Source organism: Brassica napus, chromosome A3 (assembly GCF_020379485.1).
Source record: "Brassica napus cultivar Da-Ae chromosome A3, Da-Ae, whole genome shotgun sequence".
Lineage (NCBI taxonomy): Eukaryota > Viridiplantae > Streptophyta > Magnoliopsida > Brassicales > Brassicaceae > Brassica > Brassica napus.
Window position 1 is genome coordinate 23917924 of NC_063436.1, and position 16916 is coordinate 23934839.

General features: G+C 33.9%; 5 protein-coding genes and 1 non-coding gene across 6 annotated transcripts; 1 reads left to right on the forward strand and 5 right to left on the reverse strand.

Annotated features, from left to right (window-relative positions):
• Positions 1-272: 272 nt before the first annotated feature.
• Positions 273-352, reverse strand: TRNAL-UAG. Its single transcript has one exon. It is a non-coding gene; the product is annotated as a tRNA-Leu (tRNA).
• Positions 353-621: 269 nt separating this feature from the next.
• On the reverse strand, positions 622-2110 carry LOC111214257 (uncharacterized protein At4g18257). Its single transcript, XM_022716780.2, has 3 exons — positions 1799-2110; positions 1142-1468; positions 622-977 (listed from the first exon to the last, which is right to left on the reverse strand). Exons 1-3 carry the CDS (start codon positions 2074-2076, stop codon positions 794-796), a joined length of 789 nt encoding a protein of 262 aa, XP_022572501.2. The 5' UTR covers positions 2077-2110; the 3' UTR covers positions 622-793.
• A 309-nt stretch (positions 2111-2419) lies between these two features.
• On the reverse strand, positions 2420-4479 carry LOC106440186 (cytochrome b561 domain-containing protein At4g18260). The gene is made up of 4 exons (XM_048776848.1): positions 4124-4479; positions 3776-3940; positions 3085-3233; positions 2420-2988 (listed from the first exon to the last, which is right to left on the reverse strand). The coding sequence occupies exons 1-4, from the start codon at positions 4265-4267 to the stop codon at positions 2598-2600; spliced, it is 849 nt and encodes a 282-aa protein (XP_048632805.1). The 5' UTR covers positions 4268-4479; the 3' UTR covers positions 2420-2597.
• A 1342-nt stretch (positions 4480-5821) lies between these two features.
• On the reverse strand, positions 5822-8882 carry LOC106440185 (phospho-N-acetylmuramoyl-pentapeptide-transferase homolog). The gene is made up of 8 exons (XM_013881786.2): positions 8564-8882; positions 8374-8442; positions 8134-8291; positions 7103-7547; positions 6955-7019; positions 6552-6745; positions 6239-6447; positions 5822-6166 (listed from the first exon to the last, which is right to left on the reverse strand). The coding sequence occupies exons 1-8, from the start codon at positions 8696-8698 to the stop codon at positions 5984-5986; spliced, it is 1458 nt and encodes a 485-aa protein (XP_013737240.2). The 5' UTR covers positions 8699-8882; the 3' UTR covers positions 5822-5983.
• A 1762-nt stretch (positions 8883-10644) lies between these two features.
• Positions 10645-11347, forward strand: LOC106444384 (glycine-rich cell wall structural protein 2-like). The gene has a single exon (XM_013885862.3). It carries the CDS (start codon positions 10682-10684, stop codon positions 11129-11131), a length of 450 nt encoding a protein of 149 aa, XP_013741316.2. The 5' UTR covers positions 10645-10681; the 3' UTR covers positions 11132-11347.
• Positions 11348-11508: 161 nt separating this feature from the next.
• On the reverse strand, positions 11509-14057 carry LOC106444383 (glucan endo-1,3-beta-glucosidase 14-like). Its single transcript, XM_013885861.3, has 4 exons — positions 13731-14057; positions 13172-13508; positions 11986-12694; positions 11509-11899 (listed from the first exon to the last, which is right to left on the reverse strand). The coding sequence occupies exons 1-4, from the start codon at positions 13801-13803 to the stop codon at positions 11825-11827; spliced, it is 1194 nt and encodes a 397-aa protein (XP_013741315.2). The 5' UTR covers positions 13804-14057; the 3' UTR covers positions 11509-11824.
• Between the last annotated feature and the right edge of the window lie 2859 nt (positions 14058-16916).

Genomic DNA, 16916 nt, shown 5'->3' on the forward strand with positions numbered 1-16916 from the left:
CCGACGAGGATTCAGCCGTTTGTGTTGAAAGATCAACTTGTTGCGTGACTGCCATATTCTCCACAATAACTACAGAGGCATCAATCAACTGTTGTTGTTTCGTTTGACCATCAATCTTCTGCAAACTTTAAAAGTTGTTTTACATTTTCTTCAAGAGAGTTAGAGCGTGTAAATAGCTATTAGTAATTTGTGATAGTCGCCGTGTAGATTCCGAAACTGGGCAGTCAAATTACAGAAATATTCTTGCAACCAAACAAAAAATGAAAAACATTTGACAGCTGTGGGATTTGAACCCACGCCCTTTCGGACCAGAGCCTAAATCTGGCGCCTTAGACCACTCGGCCAAACTGTCCATTGATAATCGGTAAACCGTTTAAATGATTTCATTAATATTATCAGACTTACAACTGTTACAAGAAAATTGTTAACGGATATTTTATAACTAAACAACTGGTTGTAGTGCATAGTTGAAAGCATCAATCATAGCTTCATCGCAAAAGATTTGGTCAAAAAAATTTTGAGAACAGAAGTTGTATATAATGGTTTTACCGTATGTTTACAAGCATATTCTTCTGTAAAAGAGATTGGAAAACATAAATGTTACTCATGTACAAAATAACATACTAGTAAAATACATATAATGATATAAATCTATCCATCTAATCAAACTTAAAATGGATACTCATTCATATAGGTCTGATGTTTCTTTGATCAGCTTAATCACCTTTTTTCTGGGATTTATGTTCTCCCAAGTCATGAAAAACTTAGCGAAGTACAAAACTAATCGGAAAAATCAAGTTTTCTCCTCATCTTGTTTTTGCGGTTGTTGTTGTTGCTGTTGAGCTTTAAGTTTCTCGAGCTGCTTACGAAGATAAGCTTGTTTGAGTTTCTCCCGACGATTAGTTGCCTGCTCTTGTCTCCTTTGCTTCAACTCTGTTGCCTTTTCTCTCGCTTGATTCACTTCTTGATGAACCTCTCTGCACAAACAGATTTTTCATTACTAATCACAGAGACAGAGATATATGTTGATTGATTCACTATATAAAAGCAGAGGACTTAACCCTTCCTTCTCTCTCTTAGTGCTACTTATCAGACATATAACAAAATGGAGAACAAGGAGAGACACAACAATAGAATTTACCTGACCATACGCACGTGTTGACTTATATCAGCCGTCTCAACCGCACGTCCGAGTCCAGCAAATTTAGTGCTAAACAGCGAACCATCATCCTCACCATCTGCTTTTAACTCTTCAGGTGGTGCCGAAACGGAACTGTTGCTGGTCCTTGGTGGCTCTAAATCATCTCCACGTTGTACCCCCTTCCTGAAGAAATCCACACAGTACTTCTCCTCAGCTTCTTCATCTGAAAGCTCCCCCCTTGCAAGCTTCTCATATAACTGAGCCTTCTTCTCCAACGCAGCGTAGCTAACTGCTCCGTCTTTAACCGCTTTAAGCTCGAGCTTGTCCCTGCACTTCCCACATTCAAAAGCAAACTATTCAATCCAAAAACCAAGTCATGCCAAAGTTTCATACTTTTCTGCTTAATCTACGTTCCATTTCATATAAATCAAATCTAATTAAGCTTGGAAGCTCGATTCTCGTCCAATCTCATTCGATTTGCATAACAAACCCTAATTCCCAAATCAGAGATTCTTCTCCAAGTTTCATACTTTTTTGCTTAATCCACGTCCAATCTTAATCAATTAACAAACCCTAATCTCAAAATCAATAAACCCTAATCCAAAAACCATCTCGTTCCACCGAATTGATATCGAAGAAAGGAAGATTCAGACTTACTTGAAAGCGCGACCCTCGACGCCGGAGTTCTTCGCGGCGAAAGAGTCTTTAGCGGCGATCCTTTCCTTGGCCCGGTGGTACTGAGCATCGGAGCCCGTGAAATCCTTCGTCAGCTTAGCTTCTTCCTGAGACTTATAGAGCTGAGCCTTGAGCTCCATGATTGAGGAAGGACCCACGCCTTCGATGGCGCGATGCTTCTTCGGCATGATTGAAGATTCCGTTATCCATCCCAGCGATTCGACTACCACTCTCTTCTTCGTATCCTCTTCTCCTCCCATCTTCTTCTTCGCTCTATGAATCTACAGAGCTTGACGATAAACTAATTATAATTATGTTAATGACGTTGGGCCTTTTGTTCACTAGTGGGCCTACCTTCGTTTGTCTAGGCCCAAATTTAACCCCGCGTCATGAACACTCGCAAGTGGAGCTTGTTGACGTCACCTCCCAAGAAAAGGTTGTGAAATTTTTTATTTTCTTTATTAAGTTTATTAACTTATTGCTAAATCTTTCAACAATTCACCAAATTTGGACCCCTCTATAAGAAAGAGAATATGTATATCCCATATTTTTATTTTTCACTTTAAACTAGTTTTCCTCATTTCGTTCTTTTATCATGTTAAATAGATAAAGCTATTCAAATAAAAGTATATACTTAAAAACAAAACAAAGACTATACTTACAAAACTCACAAAAACAAATGGAAGCAAATCCAATAGCATATATCATAAAAATATAAAATATGATACTGAGTATCAGATCCAAAAAAAAATCAAATCGTTATATAATTGATCTTGACCAATCAAATCAGTTTAAACAGATTCACAAGTGCATTACTCTTGCGACAAGGCTGAGGAACCATGACCTTTTGTTCTTGATCATTTCCTGTTACCACTTGAATGGTTTGGTCATTACTTCTTCCACTCGTGTTAGAATTTTGATGATGATCCAATTCATCAGTAACCACTCTTTGCTTTTGAAAATGCTCCCATTTGTCTTGAATTAGATAGACGACGACAAGAAAAGAGAGTTGAGCTGTGAACAAGATTGTCCAAATACTTGAGTCTCTACTTGATGATGTCTTCATATGGTAAGCTCTTATGCCTGTGTATATGTTTATTATGCCAATTATTGACACTATTGTTCCAAGAATCCAATGCAATAAGAACCATTTCAACCTCCTTTTGCTCCCTCTACAATGCAGCCGATAAATTCGCGAGAAGTGTGAGTTCGGAGGCATGGATATATAGACAGATATAAAAGAGAATACTTATGGTACGTATATGTACCTAGAGGGCCTGAAGATACCGGTCAAGAATTGGAGCCACATGGCAACATAAAGAGCCAGGCCAAGTCTTTGATGGTTGTTGTTAAAGGAGTTCTCCAATGTTCTTAAAGACATTATAGCTCCTATTGTTGCCAAAACCACTGCTAGTATCTGCTCATAATAATTTAGGAGAAAAACAAATTACGCAAACTCATTTAAGTAAAAGCCTTGTATTTTATGTGTGTATGCATATATGTATATATTGATGATGGATTTGAGCATGTGTGTAAGAAACAGAGAGTGTAATCATAGTGTGTCCTTAGCTCATTTCCCTTAATATTCAAGAAATCATGATCAGCTATAGAAATTTCAAGAAGCATTTCCTTCTTAAGCTACCTATCTAAAATTAATTTCAGTGCATATATATCTAGCTGTTGGAATTGAGTAAATGTAATACTAATATGAGTGCTTATTGATCTTCAATTTGAAAACAGTATTTCCCTTATTTAAAAGTTTTACCCCTTAAATAGTATATTTAATATTATATTTATAGTGGAGAAAATGATTAAAGAGAGATGTCATCATGAGTTCAAACTAAAGATTTGAAATATTTTTCCATATCTTATATTGGAGAATGGTACAATCTCTTAGCAATAATATACATTTTCCATCATTATAAATATTTATGAGGGGATGGATACTAATTAAATTACCTGGAAAATGACATGAAGGTAGAAGAACACTTTAACATTTCTTCCATTTTCATTAGCTTTATTGGCCATTCTAATGAAGAGAATCCCCATTGGCATAAGAAATCCCATTGAAGCCCATAAGAGAATGCCATGAAGCTTTATGCTGGTTATCATTTGATTACTCAACTGTCATTCAAAATTAAAGATAATAGTTCAGTTAACGGTTAATACTACTAGTAAATACATTCAAAAATATTATTAGCTAAGAAATATATATCCAAATGTACTGAGAATCATATAATATATAAGCTTGTATAAAATGAGGAAACAAGAACCAGTAAAGTTATATCAAAAAAGACTGTCTTGTACCAGGGATCCGTTGTTCTTGAGATGCCTTGGTGTATGGTTATCAATGGTGACGTCAAGAGATGAACAGATGACAAATGGTGACGCAGAGGATAGATAGAAGATAACAGAAACCAAAACAGTCTCTAGAGATGTGGAGATTTTCATTCTGATCTTAATTACACTACTAGCTCACCACACTAAGAAAACAAAATCCACTCTCTAAAACACTCTTTAATTCTCTCCCTCTAAGTCAGTTCCTTGAGAATTTAAGAAAGACTCGTGATATATATATAAATGCGTATTACTGAGGAAAACGGTGCATATGTGATGATGAGGGAGAGAGACAAATAAAGAATAATATGCATGTGATTGCTGGTGCAAAAGAAGCTTTAATGGAATGATTTGAAGGCTTAGCTAGTTAAAGAAATGATATTCAATTTGTTCATGGAGGGGATGGGCCAAATTCATAATAATAATTTTCTTTGATTTCATAAATTCAGTCACCAAATCCAAGATACCATCCAACATAATCATTGTCATTATATAACAAGTCAAAAGAGATAAAATAAAAAGAAGTAAGAAAGTAATATGTAATCTGCTGGTGATTTCAATTTGCATATCTTCATGTAATTGAATCATGATCACATCCCCTTTTCTTCTTGATAACTTGGACTATCTCTTGGTACACAAAAATGTACTTTATATTTCATTTTAAAATAGAGTAACTTTATTATAGAATTGAATTTGCTCCAATGGTTCACTCTATAATAGAGTGAAATATATAGTAAATTGCGTTTTTACTTCAAATATATAGTGAATAACAACATTACTCTATATTTCACTCTATTATAGAGTAACTCTATTATAGAGTGAATCATTAGAGCAAAATAACTCTATTACTCTATTTTAGTATGAAATATAGAGAGAAATTTTGTGTCCCATTGAAAATGTTATTAGTATATGTGCGCGCACACACATATATGCCAATATAGACTCGCGCACACCACTCAGTCACTTACATGTGAGATTTTGGACTTTATCTTTATGTGTTACCAAAGAGAATACAATAATGGTTTTAGCTTTTCAATTTGGTCCCATAAGCAACCAAATAATCTACTTCTTCTTGGCTCCAATGATGTAAATCATGCTCATAGATTTGTAAGCTGTTTTGCAAAATTTATTGGTATGTAAGTTATCACAAATCATATTAGAATAAGAGAGTTCTTTTTTCATATATAGGATAAGAGTGTTCATTAATCTATCTATGTAATGTTCACATTACTGAAGTTTAAATTCCATTTTTCAGAATAATATTTCAAAAAGTGTAGCAACGTCATTAATTAATTAGCACTTCAGAACGGAGAGAGTATATATGTATTTTTAAGAAAGAAATAAATTAGCACTTTTGAGAGTTTTGTCATACGTCTTCACTATTATTGATCTCAAAACATCATATAATTCCATTTTTAATAGAATAAATTATATATAAACATAAACATATGAATGGAAATTATCTTTTTCGTTTCATTTTCATGTTTTCGTCTGTCGACTGTTCCAAAAGTTCTAAGTTAGTTAGAATTTGGCAGATTAAGTTCAGAGTGGTAATAATCTCAGTCAGATCGGGATTGCGGAGATAACAAAAGGCAAACCTACTTTTAGTTAATTCACATTATCGTTCGTGTCTCGCGGTGACTTCACGTTCTTCGAAATGATTGCAAATGCATGAAACACTAACCAGACTATATATATGTTTGCACCTAATAAACTTTTTGGTAGGCAGTCCATTTTATATCAACTTTTATCGTTTCTCCTTTTCTCTCTTAAAGAATTTAAGAAAACTAAAACTGTGAAGAGATCTGAAGGGGAAGAAGAAAAGAAAAGTTATACAGAGATAAGACCTATGTAAGCTGCTGAAAGAGAGAGCAAAGACGATATAACATATGCCATTGTTACTATCATTGGTTCCTTCAAGCCACTGAGCCTTAGGTGATGATGAAACGGCACTGTTTTGAAAACCCGACGCCCTTTTCCCTTTAAACGCTTAGTCGCCGAGTAAAACGCTACCTGCGCGCCAAAACACACATTAATATATTTTTACATCATCAGCCGTTAATAATGGTTGATTCTACTATTTACCTGAATAATGACAGAAGCTGCTTCCAAGATAGAAACACCAGAGGATATGAACAATGGCAAGAACATTCCAGAGCAAGCAGCCATTGCAGCCAAAGCTCCACCGATGGCCAATGATCCAGTACCTCCCATGGACACAGATGCTCTGTACCGATTGTGAAGTAGAAACCCAAAGCAAGCTCCAGCCATCGAAGCTCCAAAAATAGAAAGATCTGGTCGCACGATTAAAAGTAGTGAGCAACAAACACACACTATCTTCACTTGAAATGAAATGTCTTTAAAGATTTATGAAAGTAGATGGCCATTAGGGACTAACCAGAGCAAATAGGAAGAACTACTATTGCCATAGCAACGAAAGCCAAGGCAGCAATACCTCCAGCCAATCCATCCAGACCGTCGGTTGCTTTGACTAAGTTCCCCATTGAAACGAAGTATAACGATGTCAACAATAGGTAAAGTTTTCCCAAGCAAATGAGACCTAATGGTGAAGGCAAAGGGACCAACATTTTCCTGAAAAGAAAGTTATAATCAAGATGGTTAAATAATCAACAATAGGTACAACACAATCTATCGGTCTTTGAGAGCTATAAAATGCTAATTGTGGAATAGTAAAAATATAATCATGTTGATTCTTTATTCTCATTGTACGTTCATATGAAAGTGGATACGCGAGTTACCCTCATATATGCGTTGATCAGATTAGTTATAAGATGCTATACATGCCATAAGGAGATGATATGCTTGCTCTCTCCAACCAAAACGCAAAACCTGTCCCGACCGCTCCCTGTGATTACATGCCAATGGAACAAGTCAAGAGGATGAAAACGTTTAAAACCAAAAAAAAAGATAAAGAATCAGTTAAAGTACCTCCAAAAGGAGTTGTATCTTTGCAGATAAACCGTTGTTATTATCACTGCAGAGGCTTAAAGAGTCATCAACTATACCAACCGCTGCAAACACTAGAGTTACAGCCGCTGCTCCAGCGACTTCTACGGAACAGAATCTAGTCATGGCTATTGCAACAACAACACCAATAGGAACAAAGAACAAACCACCCATTGTGGGGATTGTTTGTCTACGGCTATGAGTAACTAGCCCTAGTCTCCTAATTGGCTCATGCACTTTCATTCTGTCTAGCATGGGAACGCAAATGTAACCTGCTAAGGTGACTAAAATAGCCGATGTGAAGAAGGGCAGGCTCAAGAAATATGGAGGGAGAGGGAGTCTAACAATCTTCCAAGCAAAAGAGTCCATAAATAAAAGCAGGAGTGTCAAAAAGGCAAGAAGCCCCAAATTAATCCCGTATCTGATCCTGCAAATGATAAAGAAATCGAAGTCAGAAAGAAATGAAATTTTCACAAGAGAACAACTTGCTATAATATTTCGACTGGTGACCATTCTGAAAACAAGAGGAATGAATATAAAAAGAACGTAAAGGAATAAAATTGCAAGAATGAAAAGGAATGGTTGCTCCTTATCAAATTTAACAAGGAATACTTTTGTTCTTTATTTCTCTACAAAAAAAAAGAATGGTAGGGAATGAAAAGAAAAATTTATCCCTCGGGAATGGTGATATTTTTTAGGAATGTTAGGGAATAGAAAAATTTATTTCTCGTAAATGATGATATTTTTTAGAAACATTAGGAATGCATTATTCTTCGATGTTCTCTGGTCACCATTCATACTATAAAGTCTCAAATCTCAAGGAAAGACTAACACTTTAGATCAGTTGTTTGACCCCAAAAAAAGAAAAGACTAACACTTTAGACTAACAATTAACCCACACACACGCGCGCACACGTATTCTAGTAGAAGATATTATCCCAACTCCAAATGTATTAATGGAAAAACATGAGAACAGACATTAGCTTGTAAGTGAAAGAAGAAGCAAAACGTGCCTGTGCTTTTTGCGGCCCCTAGGGAACTTGGCGAGCCTTTGTGCGGTTGTTTCAGTAACCACATTGAGACCGTACTCACCATCGCTCTCTTCGCCTTCACTAGAAGAAATGGAATAAGCAGCAGCAAATATGTCACCGGAATCATAATCAAATGAATCCTGAGGGAAACCACAACATTAAAACGTTGTAAGTTTTGATTTCTCTACACATTTGAAGTCAACAAAAACCAGAAAAGATTACGTCATCAAAGGCCTTGACTGAGAAAGAGCTATTATGCCCCATGGTGCATCCATGCCTTGCTACATTGAACTGCATCGAATCCGAACTATTAGTTCCACATTAGTAACAGATCTTACGGAAGACGAATCTACTGAAACCAATCGTATTCTACTACTTAATCCAGCTTCTTACAAACCAAATGAAGGGTTACCTTGAAGGAAGAGGGAGATGCAGATTGGAGGACGCGAAGACGAGTGACGGAGAGGAGAGGCAGCGATTCGGGAGATCGAAACGGATTCGGATGATGGAATCGGTATGAGCTCCCAGTCAACGGTATAGATCTCATCGCATTCTCTTCGCTTGGAAGAAGGAGAAGGTACGATTGAAATGGAAGAAGAATACGATTGGGTGAAGGTGTGGTCCAGTGATTGCGTGTGCTCCAACGAATCTCCGATTCCCTTTTTTCTTTTCTTTCTGTTGCAAACAACTACTACATTTCTCTCTCTGTGAAAATGAAATCCCAAAGACATAATAATCAATCATACTCTGTGGCCACTGATAAATCATAAAACCCACTCCAAAGGCCCATCGTCAAATATTATCCAATTATTAAAAGCCAATAAAAAATTGCATTTATACAAATACTAAAACATATATGTATTAGATTTTATAATCATTTAATTTTTTTATTTATATATAATCAGTTAAAACTCACAAATTAATCGTAAACACAAACAAATAAAACACTATTGAAATTAGCAGTTTTATGTCGCTTAGTAATTTATTTGTTGACATATATGGGCAATTCTCCTAGATAGATTATTTTTAAGTTTTGATCACAAATATAGACCACAAAGAAAAAAATGATTAAAACATTTTATTTAATAAGTAAAATGATCCTAATACCTTAGATATATAAAAAAATTTAAAAAATATTTTTATAATATTTTTATGGTTTTAGATTATATATTTTCAAATTCGAACTTTTTTATAACATTTTTTCTTAAAAAAAATTTCAAATTTTTTTTTTATTTTTTTAAAAATTTTCTTCTTGTAATTTGAAAATACTTTTTGAAACTATTTTTAAAATTTTTATTTTCAAACTTTTAATATTTATTTTTTTTTATAAAATTTTAAATCTCAATCTCAAATCTCCACTCCTAACTCTAAACCTTAATATTTGGATTAGTTAACCCCTAGGAGTATAAGTGTATATGTACCTCTTTAATAAAACATTTTGATCACTTTAATCCTTAAAATATATATTTGTCACATAACCTTTTTTAATACTATCTTAGGGTATTTCCCTATATATATTTATAGAAGAAAAAGAAAACTAAATTTGACACAAGGAAATAAAAAGGTTTGGTTATATATGCGACTGGCTGCCCTAATTTAAATCTGATAATGCATGTCTTCTAGTTCTCTAGGTCCTTTGAAAAATTCTGTTGTGGGAGAAAGAATATGTAGAAAATGACTGACTAGTCCCCTCATATTCTTGTATAAAGATTGATATCATTACGCAAACTCCAAAGGTATACATGAAAAAGAGTCTTGGGAGGTAGGAATTATATCAACTGCCAACAAACATTATTGAGTTATGGTTCTTGTGACTGTTAGTGGAAATATATCTCCGGAGTCTAGAGAGAGCAAAATATATTTTAGAATGTGAGCTACCATTTCAACAACTCACGGGAAGTGTTTTCTTTTAATAAAATGTATAGTTGCCAAAATAATACGTTCTGATTTTTTTTTTTTAAACTTCAAAATACGTTTGTAAGAGTAAGAGACATACACTGATACAGTTTCCTTCCTATAAATCGAATACTATGGAGAACTCAGTTCAAAGATAAAATACTTCATGTATATTAATAGACGCATTATAAGTAATAACTCACGGAACCATTTTACACATGACTTACACTACAACACACTTCACACAAGCTAAATGTTATAGAAGTTTGTTACATTTTTTGGATTATGCGAAAACGAGTAACCAAAGAAAGCGATGTCCAACATGTTAGTGGGACGATAATCAAAATATCACAAATCATGAGTAGTGCGACTCTTTATTGTAGAAGCCTTAGAAAAGATATCACGAGTTACCGACATCTTAATTCTCACCCTAGAATTGGATTCTCACATGTCCAAAAGACAGACTCTTGTCACGGAAACATAATTTTATCTCATTTTTAGATTCTCATCACGTAGTAATAGTGATACGTGTCTAATGCGTGTATCGTGTGAGTGTGTTATGTGAGTGGGTGCTTGCTTATATAAAGTCTTAAACTGAATGAGAACATAGAGAAAGAGTTAAAACAAATATATCATGAGGAAAATGAAAGGTGATTTTCTCACATTGGCTCTTATATCTTTACTATTGGCTATCTCATTTGTTCATGGAGGAGGAGAGTCTGGAACCCCTGCTCATTCGGCGGTCAGCCAGAATAGTCCGACCGGAGGGTCCAGCGGTGCAAGTGGTTCGGCTCATGGACCTAATTGGGAATATGATTGGGGATGGGGATCAACACCAGAAGGTGGTTATGGCTATGGTTCTGGTTCAGGTTCAGGTTCAGGTTCAACACCAGATGGAGGAAAAGGGTCCGGGTTTGGGTTTGGTTCTGGTTCAGGAACTGGTGTTGTCTCAGGAGGAGGAGGAGCCACAGGCGGTGGCTCTGGCCATGGTAGTGGGACCGGACAAGCAAATGAAGGCGGTGGCTCAGGGGGTGGAAATGGTGCAGCTTCTCCAGGTCGTAGAGAAAGGAGCCAACACCGTTAAGCATTTCGTGTTACCTCTTTAACACATCTATAAATAAGACTGGAAAAGAAAACTAAAAGTATTATTATTGTAATGTATGAATACTACAAGCTTGATGAATAAATAAGGATCAAACGAATAATTAAAATAGTTGGGCGTTTCCTCTGTACTACGTATTATAGCTAAACCTGATGTATCTTTTGTTTTCTATGCAAAAAGTCGTGTATTAATATTTGATTTAGTAATGATCATATGCGAATATGCAAAAAGGCATAGACTAAGAAACTATAGTTTCCTTATTTTCTTCTATTTTGATTTTCTTTTTAATTGTGATTGTATTCTATATAAATGAATTAACTAGCTATGTCATATATCTTGAATTAAAGAACAATATGTGGTTGATTCTAAACCGCTAGTGTTTGTCTATTCTGTGGCTAAGGGTCAAAGTAACACAAAGCTTTTGCCCCCAATATAAGTTTTTTCTTGAACAATAAACTGCTTTTATTTATTTACATATTAATTTATCGTATGAGATATCCATAAGTCTAATGTACATGATAAGGACGACGATAAACATATAATTTAATTTTCCACCGAGTTGATTGGAATATCGAAATGAATATGAAATTTGTATTTATCGAACTTCAATAATTAAATTGTTTAGAAAAATATCCTAACCAATCACGTCATTATATAGTCTCGACAACTTTCCCTCTAAGATAGTCTCGACACTACAACTTGAATCATCGCCAACATCAAAATTGTCCAATACTCCAAGGTCATCTTTGCCTGTAGGAATAACAAAACATATTATTACATATTTTTATTATTATTACACATTTAATGCCCTCAAAACCATAGATTAGTGATTGTACCTTAGTGGCATAAGATGAATATGTGACAGATTCTGAATTCGCAGTGGTAGTCGACATCGTAGAAAATCCCAAATTGTAAGCCAATGATCCATCGGGTCGAAATATTCCATAATTTTTCTCAGAAGTAGGACCCGGTTTCATATCCTCATTGAACAAGGCGAATATATAAACATCTAACCTTGAATTCCGTCTCGCCGGAGTACCTTCGCCGGCGAATTGTCTCATCATAAGATTCCTATTATAAGTGGCAGCATTCGTAGGAGACGCTCCAACCTCTCCAGCATCTCCTTTTGAAGGCCACCCTGTTTCCGCAACCCTAACTTCTATGTTACGGTACCCTAGTTTCGCAGCAGCGAAAGCAACCGCATCGACTTGAGCATACATCATGTTGTCGTAATGTAGTCTTGTGTTGGGATCGGTCATACCGATGTTTCGGTTGAATAGGACATAGTCGATGGGGATTTTGTTTGGGTTGTCTTTATAGGCAAAGTAAGGGTAAGCATTTATCCAAAAAGGAGATCTCGTGGCTTCCAAGAATTGTAGAAGTTGTTGCATCACCGAGGAGACCTCTGGTTTGAAACTTCCGGCTGATGGAGGATAAGATTCGGCTAGGACGGCAAGAGAGCTTGGAGACGAGACTTCAATGTATCTATCTAAACCTAATTGGACCAAGGCTTTGTGGATGTTAATTATCGCCGGCATCATGTATCTATTTCAAAAAAGGAAAAAAAAAAAGAAGAAGCAAAGTTAGCATTATTGGATAAAAATTATTTCACCTACTTGAATAGATCAACAATATAGATGTCTTTTTGAACTAACAATATAGATAGTTTTGTAAGTATATAATTTTTGTTGCTTCTCTAAGAACATATAAATAGTAGCTTCTGTTGTATTATATAAACTCAAGTGTGAATCTAAGTTGTTTTGTAAACAGTGTGAAGATAATGTGTGAATATAAGTTATTTTTGATAATTAGCTTTTATATATATATTGGATGCGGCAGAAAATCGTATAATCTTACCTTTAAGACGTTCCTAGCGGATAACATTATTAAAATCGCAGTGGAGTTTTGATAAATATTTTTTCGAATGATATTGTTATAATTGACCAAACTTTATTATATGTGAAATGACCAACGTAAAGAACTTATTGATTAAATTAATAAATTTGATTCGAGATTAGATACCCGATTAAACTAGAGTCTTCGTCGGTGAAAAGCTCGTTTCCGACCATGATTCCGGTGATCCTTGTGGCCGGAATATAGGGTTTGATGTGAGAATCCACCCATTGGAGAGCTTGTTGAGGATCTTGTAACAACGTTAAAACTTGATTTTCGATGGTGACGATGATCTCTATGTTTGAATTTGCGAAGGAAGTAAGAATTTGAGGATTAGTGTCGTAAATTCTTGTTTTGGTGATCCTTAGAGATCTCAAGAGATTAATAACTTTATCCGGTGAAGGCAAATTGTTCCCAACTTGTCCGTAATTGATACCAAGAGACGTTGCTTTCTGTAGTATATTTCCTGCATTTATTTCCAAATCAAAGAATCAGAATTTTTAGAAAACTATGCCATGCAAAACCTTTTTTAGACTAAATATGACAAAATAATGGTTGATAAAAAGAATAACTTCTTTGAAAATCTTAGACGTTGCTATTTTTGACGCGGCAACATACCGCATAACTTGAGAATTATAAAATATCTCTATATGAAAGTATACATCGTACGATGAAACAATCAAATCACCTGAGAGAACGAGAGAAAGCAGGAGAAAAACATTAATGAGATTAGGAAGTCTCGCGACTGTTCTTGATGTCATGTTGAGAAAGAAAGAGAGGAGGGAGAGATTGTTAAGCTTTTGGGTTTTAAGAAAGGGTTTAAGGGAATATAAATACACTACACATGAAGCCAGCCAAGTTGAAGAATACTTTTCTTTGCTTGTTTGTTTTTTTTCCACGTTTTTTATTTCGTAAGAGGAAATATGGTTTAGTTTTGAAGTTTATGTTTTAAATTTTGCAGCTGTTTAGCTTTGCCTTCCCTATACTGTTTTTCTCATTTATGCCTTTTTATCAATTGAGGGCTTTCTTCAAACCAGAACGAGGGATTCTTACTAAAAGTTTTATATATTAGGTTTCAAATATTTATATTTTATGTAAAATATGTTGATTTTAAATTTATGCACACTTGTTTGACAAAAAAAAAAAAAAAAAAATTTATGCACACTTAACTACGATAAAACTGCACATGCATGGAAACACATATGTGGGTGTATTGTTTACATGCATTCTACAAGTTGTGCTATTGTTTGCAGCTTTGGTTTAAAAAGTGAGCAGTGTTATTAAATTATCAAGAAAAAAGGAGAACAATAATGGAATACACGTAAGTGGACGTAATAGAAAATGGCAAAGTTTTCAATTAAGTTGGTTAGTCTGAATTCTGAAATAAAACAAACGTTTGCTCTCTCTATATATATACTAAAAGTATATTCCACGATAATCCGGGAGAAAAAGCTATAAATTAAGTATATCACAAAACAATAACAAAACTGATCTAAACAGACTAACTTTTAATATCATTATAGATGTTTTTTCAGTCTTACAACTCTCACTAAAGTAAACTCTAAAAAATTTAACCAGTCATATGTGTCTTGTAAAATCGTCGTATATATTATACACGTCTATAAATATAACTTTCTGGATTTAGGTTGATTGTTTCTCGGTTTTGGAATAGTTTTTGTCTTTGTTTTCCCAAAAAATAATTTTCATCTAATTAAACTTTTTGGTAAATAGATTTCTTAAAATATATAAAATTATTTTTTAAAAGTAATTGTCTATTTTTTAAAAAAAAATCCAACTTTTTTCCAATTGTGTTGTTTGAAAATGATTAAATATTTTTTCCTTATTAAAAAATATCATTGTCCAATTCTACGGTAGTATTTTTCTACCAATCAAAGCACTGCTAAATGCTAATAATAATGAACACATGAGCACATATATTCAAGGCAAAATCTATTAGATATATAGTCTAATATTTTTGAAAAAGTGTTTTTAAAATATTAGTACAAAATACAAATGTCATTAAATAAATTTTATTTACTTATTTAAAAATGAAAAAAAAAATTCTGGACTATTTCAAACATGAATTATATTCTCATCCATTAGCAGTTCCTGGCTTTTTCCAAAAACAAATACCGCCAGAAATGTGTTATATTTTATTATTTTAATTTTTTGAACTGATTCTTATTACTAATTGCGTCAATGGAGAACTATAATACGATGGAGGATTTGCTGGGCGTGAGAAATGCTTTAAAACTAAAAAATCTCTTGAGACAAAAGCTAATTGGAGATCCGATGTGACTTGACGTGTCAAACGATTCAACGGTATAAATTATAGTGAAGGAAGCCCCCTCCCCCGTTTCTCTTTTGAAATTTTTTTTTTAAATAGAAGAGTTAAACATTGATCTGTTAAAGATACATACCTAATTTCTGATAAGAAGTACAGTTTATAAATAAATTTGTTCTCGGATGTCAAATTGATCGAAAAATAATAGCACATATCCGTATAAGATAACCAGGAAAATATAACTTAGTTTCGCATGGCAGGTAAATCAAACCTGAAATATGATGACATCCTAAACTCCTGGTCAAAAATCTGACATCCCAAAAACTTTGAATGTTTCTCCTTTGAAGTTTATTTTATGTTTTTAGAAAGGTTATTTATTTTAAGCTTGCTTACAAAGTTAAAATTCAAATCTCCCAAAAAAATAAAATAAATATAATTCAGATAAACAAACCAAATAAATTCAAGGGAATCCAATCAAATTAACATATACAAAAACTAAACCATTTATTATATAGGCGATCCTAAAACAAATCATCTAAAATTTAAGGTTTTATGAAAACTGAAAGTAGTTTTTATATTAAATTTAAATCAAAATCTAATCCAAACCAAATAATTTATAAGTTTTAATTTTACTTTGGATGTGAAAACTTACAAACTTAGAAAAACAAAAAAAAATCTAAAATTAAACAAAAATCATGATTAAACACCATTCATATATCAAAGGCAATAAACAAATTCCTGGATTGATATCGAAATTAATCATATACGACCAACGTAGTAACTAATATGTTGGTGGAGGTGGGAATTTTTAGAGGCGGGTTTCATCCACTTCAAACTCAGTGTAAGAATCTGATATTCCAGTGTTATAATACTCTTGACACAAAGAATGATTTACTAAAAAATTGAAGGGTGTTTTTCAAAACCAACCCATATTTTCAAGTCAAATCCAAAACCAACCCTTTTTTTTTTGTCCATACTATTCATCAATAAAATTTCCATACTATCCTTATGTTTTTGAATTATTCACAAAATTGCCATTTTTATTTATTTTTTTATTAATTTCGAAATTAACAAAAAATCAAATACACCCTAACCATTTCTTCTTATTTACAAAAATGCCATCATCATCAATTTTTCCAACCACCATGAACCACCATTTTTGAGCTCTAAAGCTCTAGAATTCAATTTTCAACCACTTTTTTTTCTCATTATAACCCAAAAAACTTCATTTTCTCTCATCTCCTCTACATTTCCATCTAAAAAACTCTCATAACTATCATTTTCATAATCACAAACTTCATATTTTCGAGTTTCTTCATTAGTGAATCGTTAAAGATGCTTCTTTTTGCTCATATTTGGAGTTTGGACGGTTGAAAAGGTTGGAAACAAGCTTTACACATGAAAAATGTAACTATTTACATGGTTTTCGTTCTTTTTCAGATCTGTGTCGCGACGGTAGACTGTTTTGTATGTCTACGCCTCCGTGGAGACTTACGATGCAGTCTATTTGTCAACGCACGGGTTAGTTTTGCAATTGAGCAGACAAATTTTTTTTCTAACGCAGACTTCCCCAGTAGTCTCCGTCTTTAC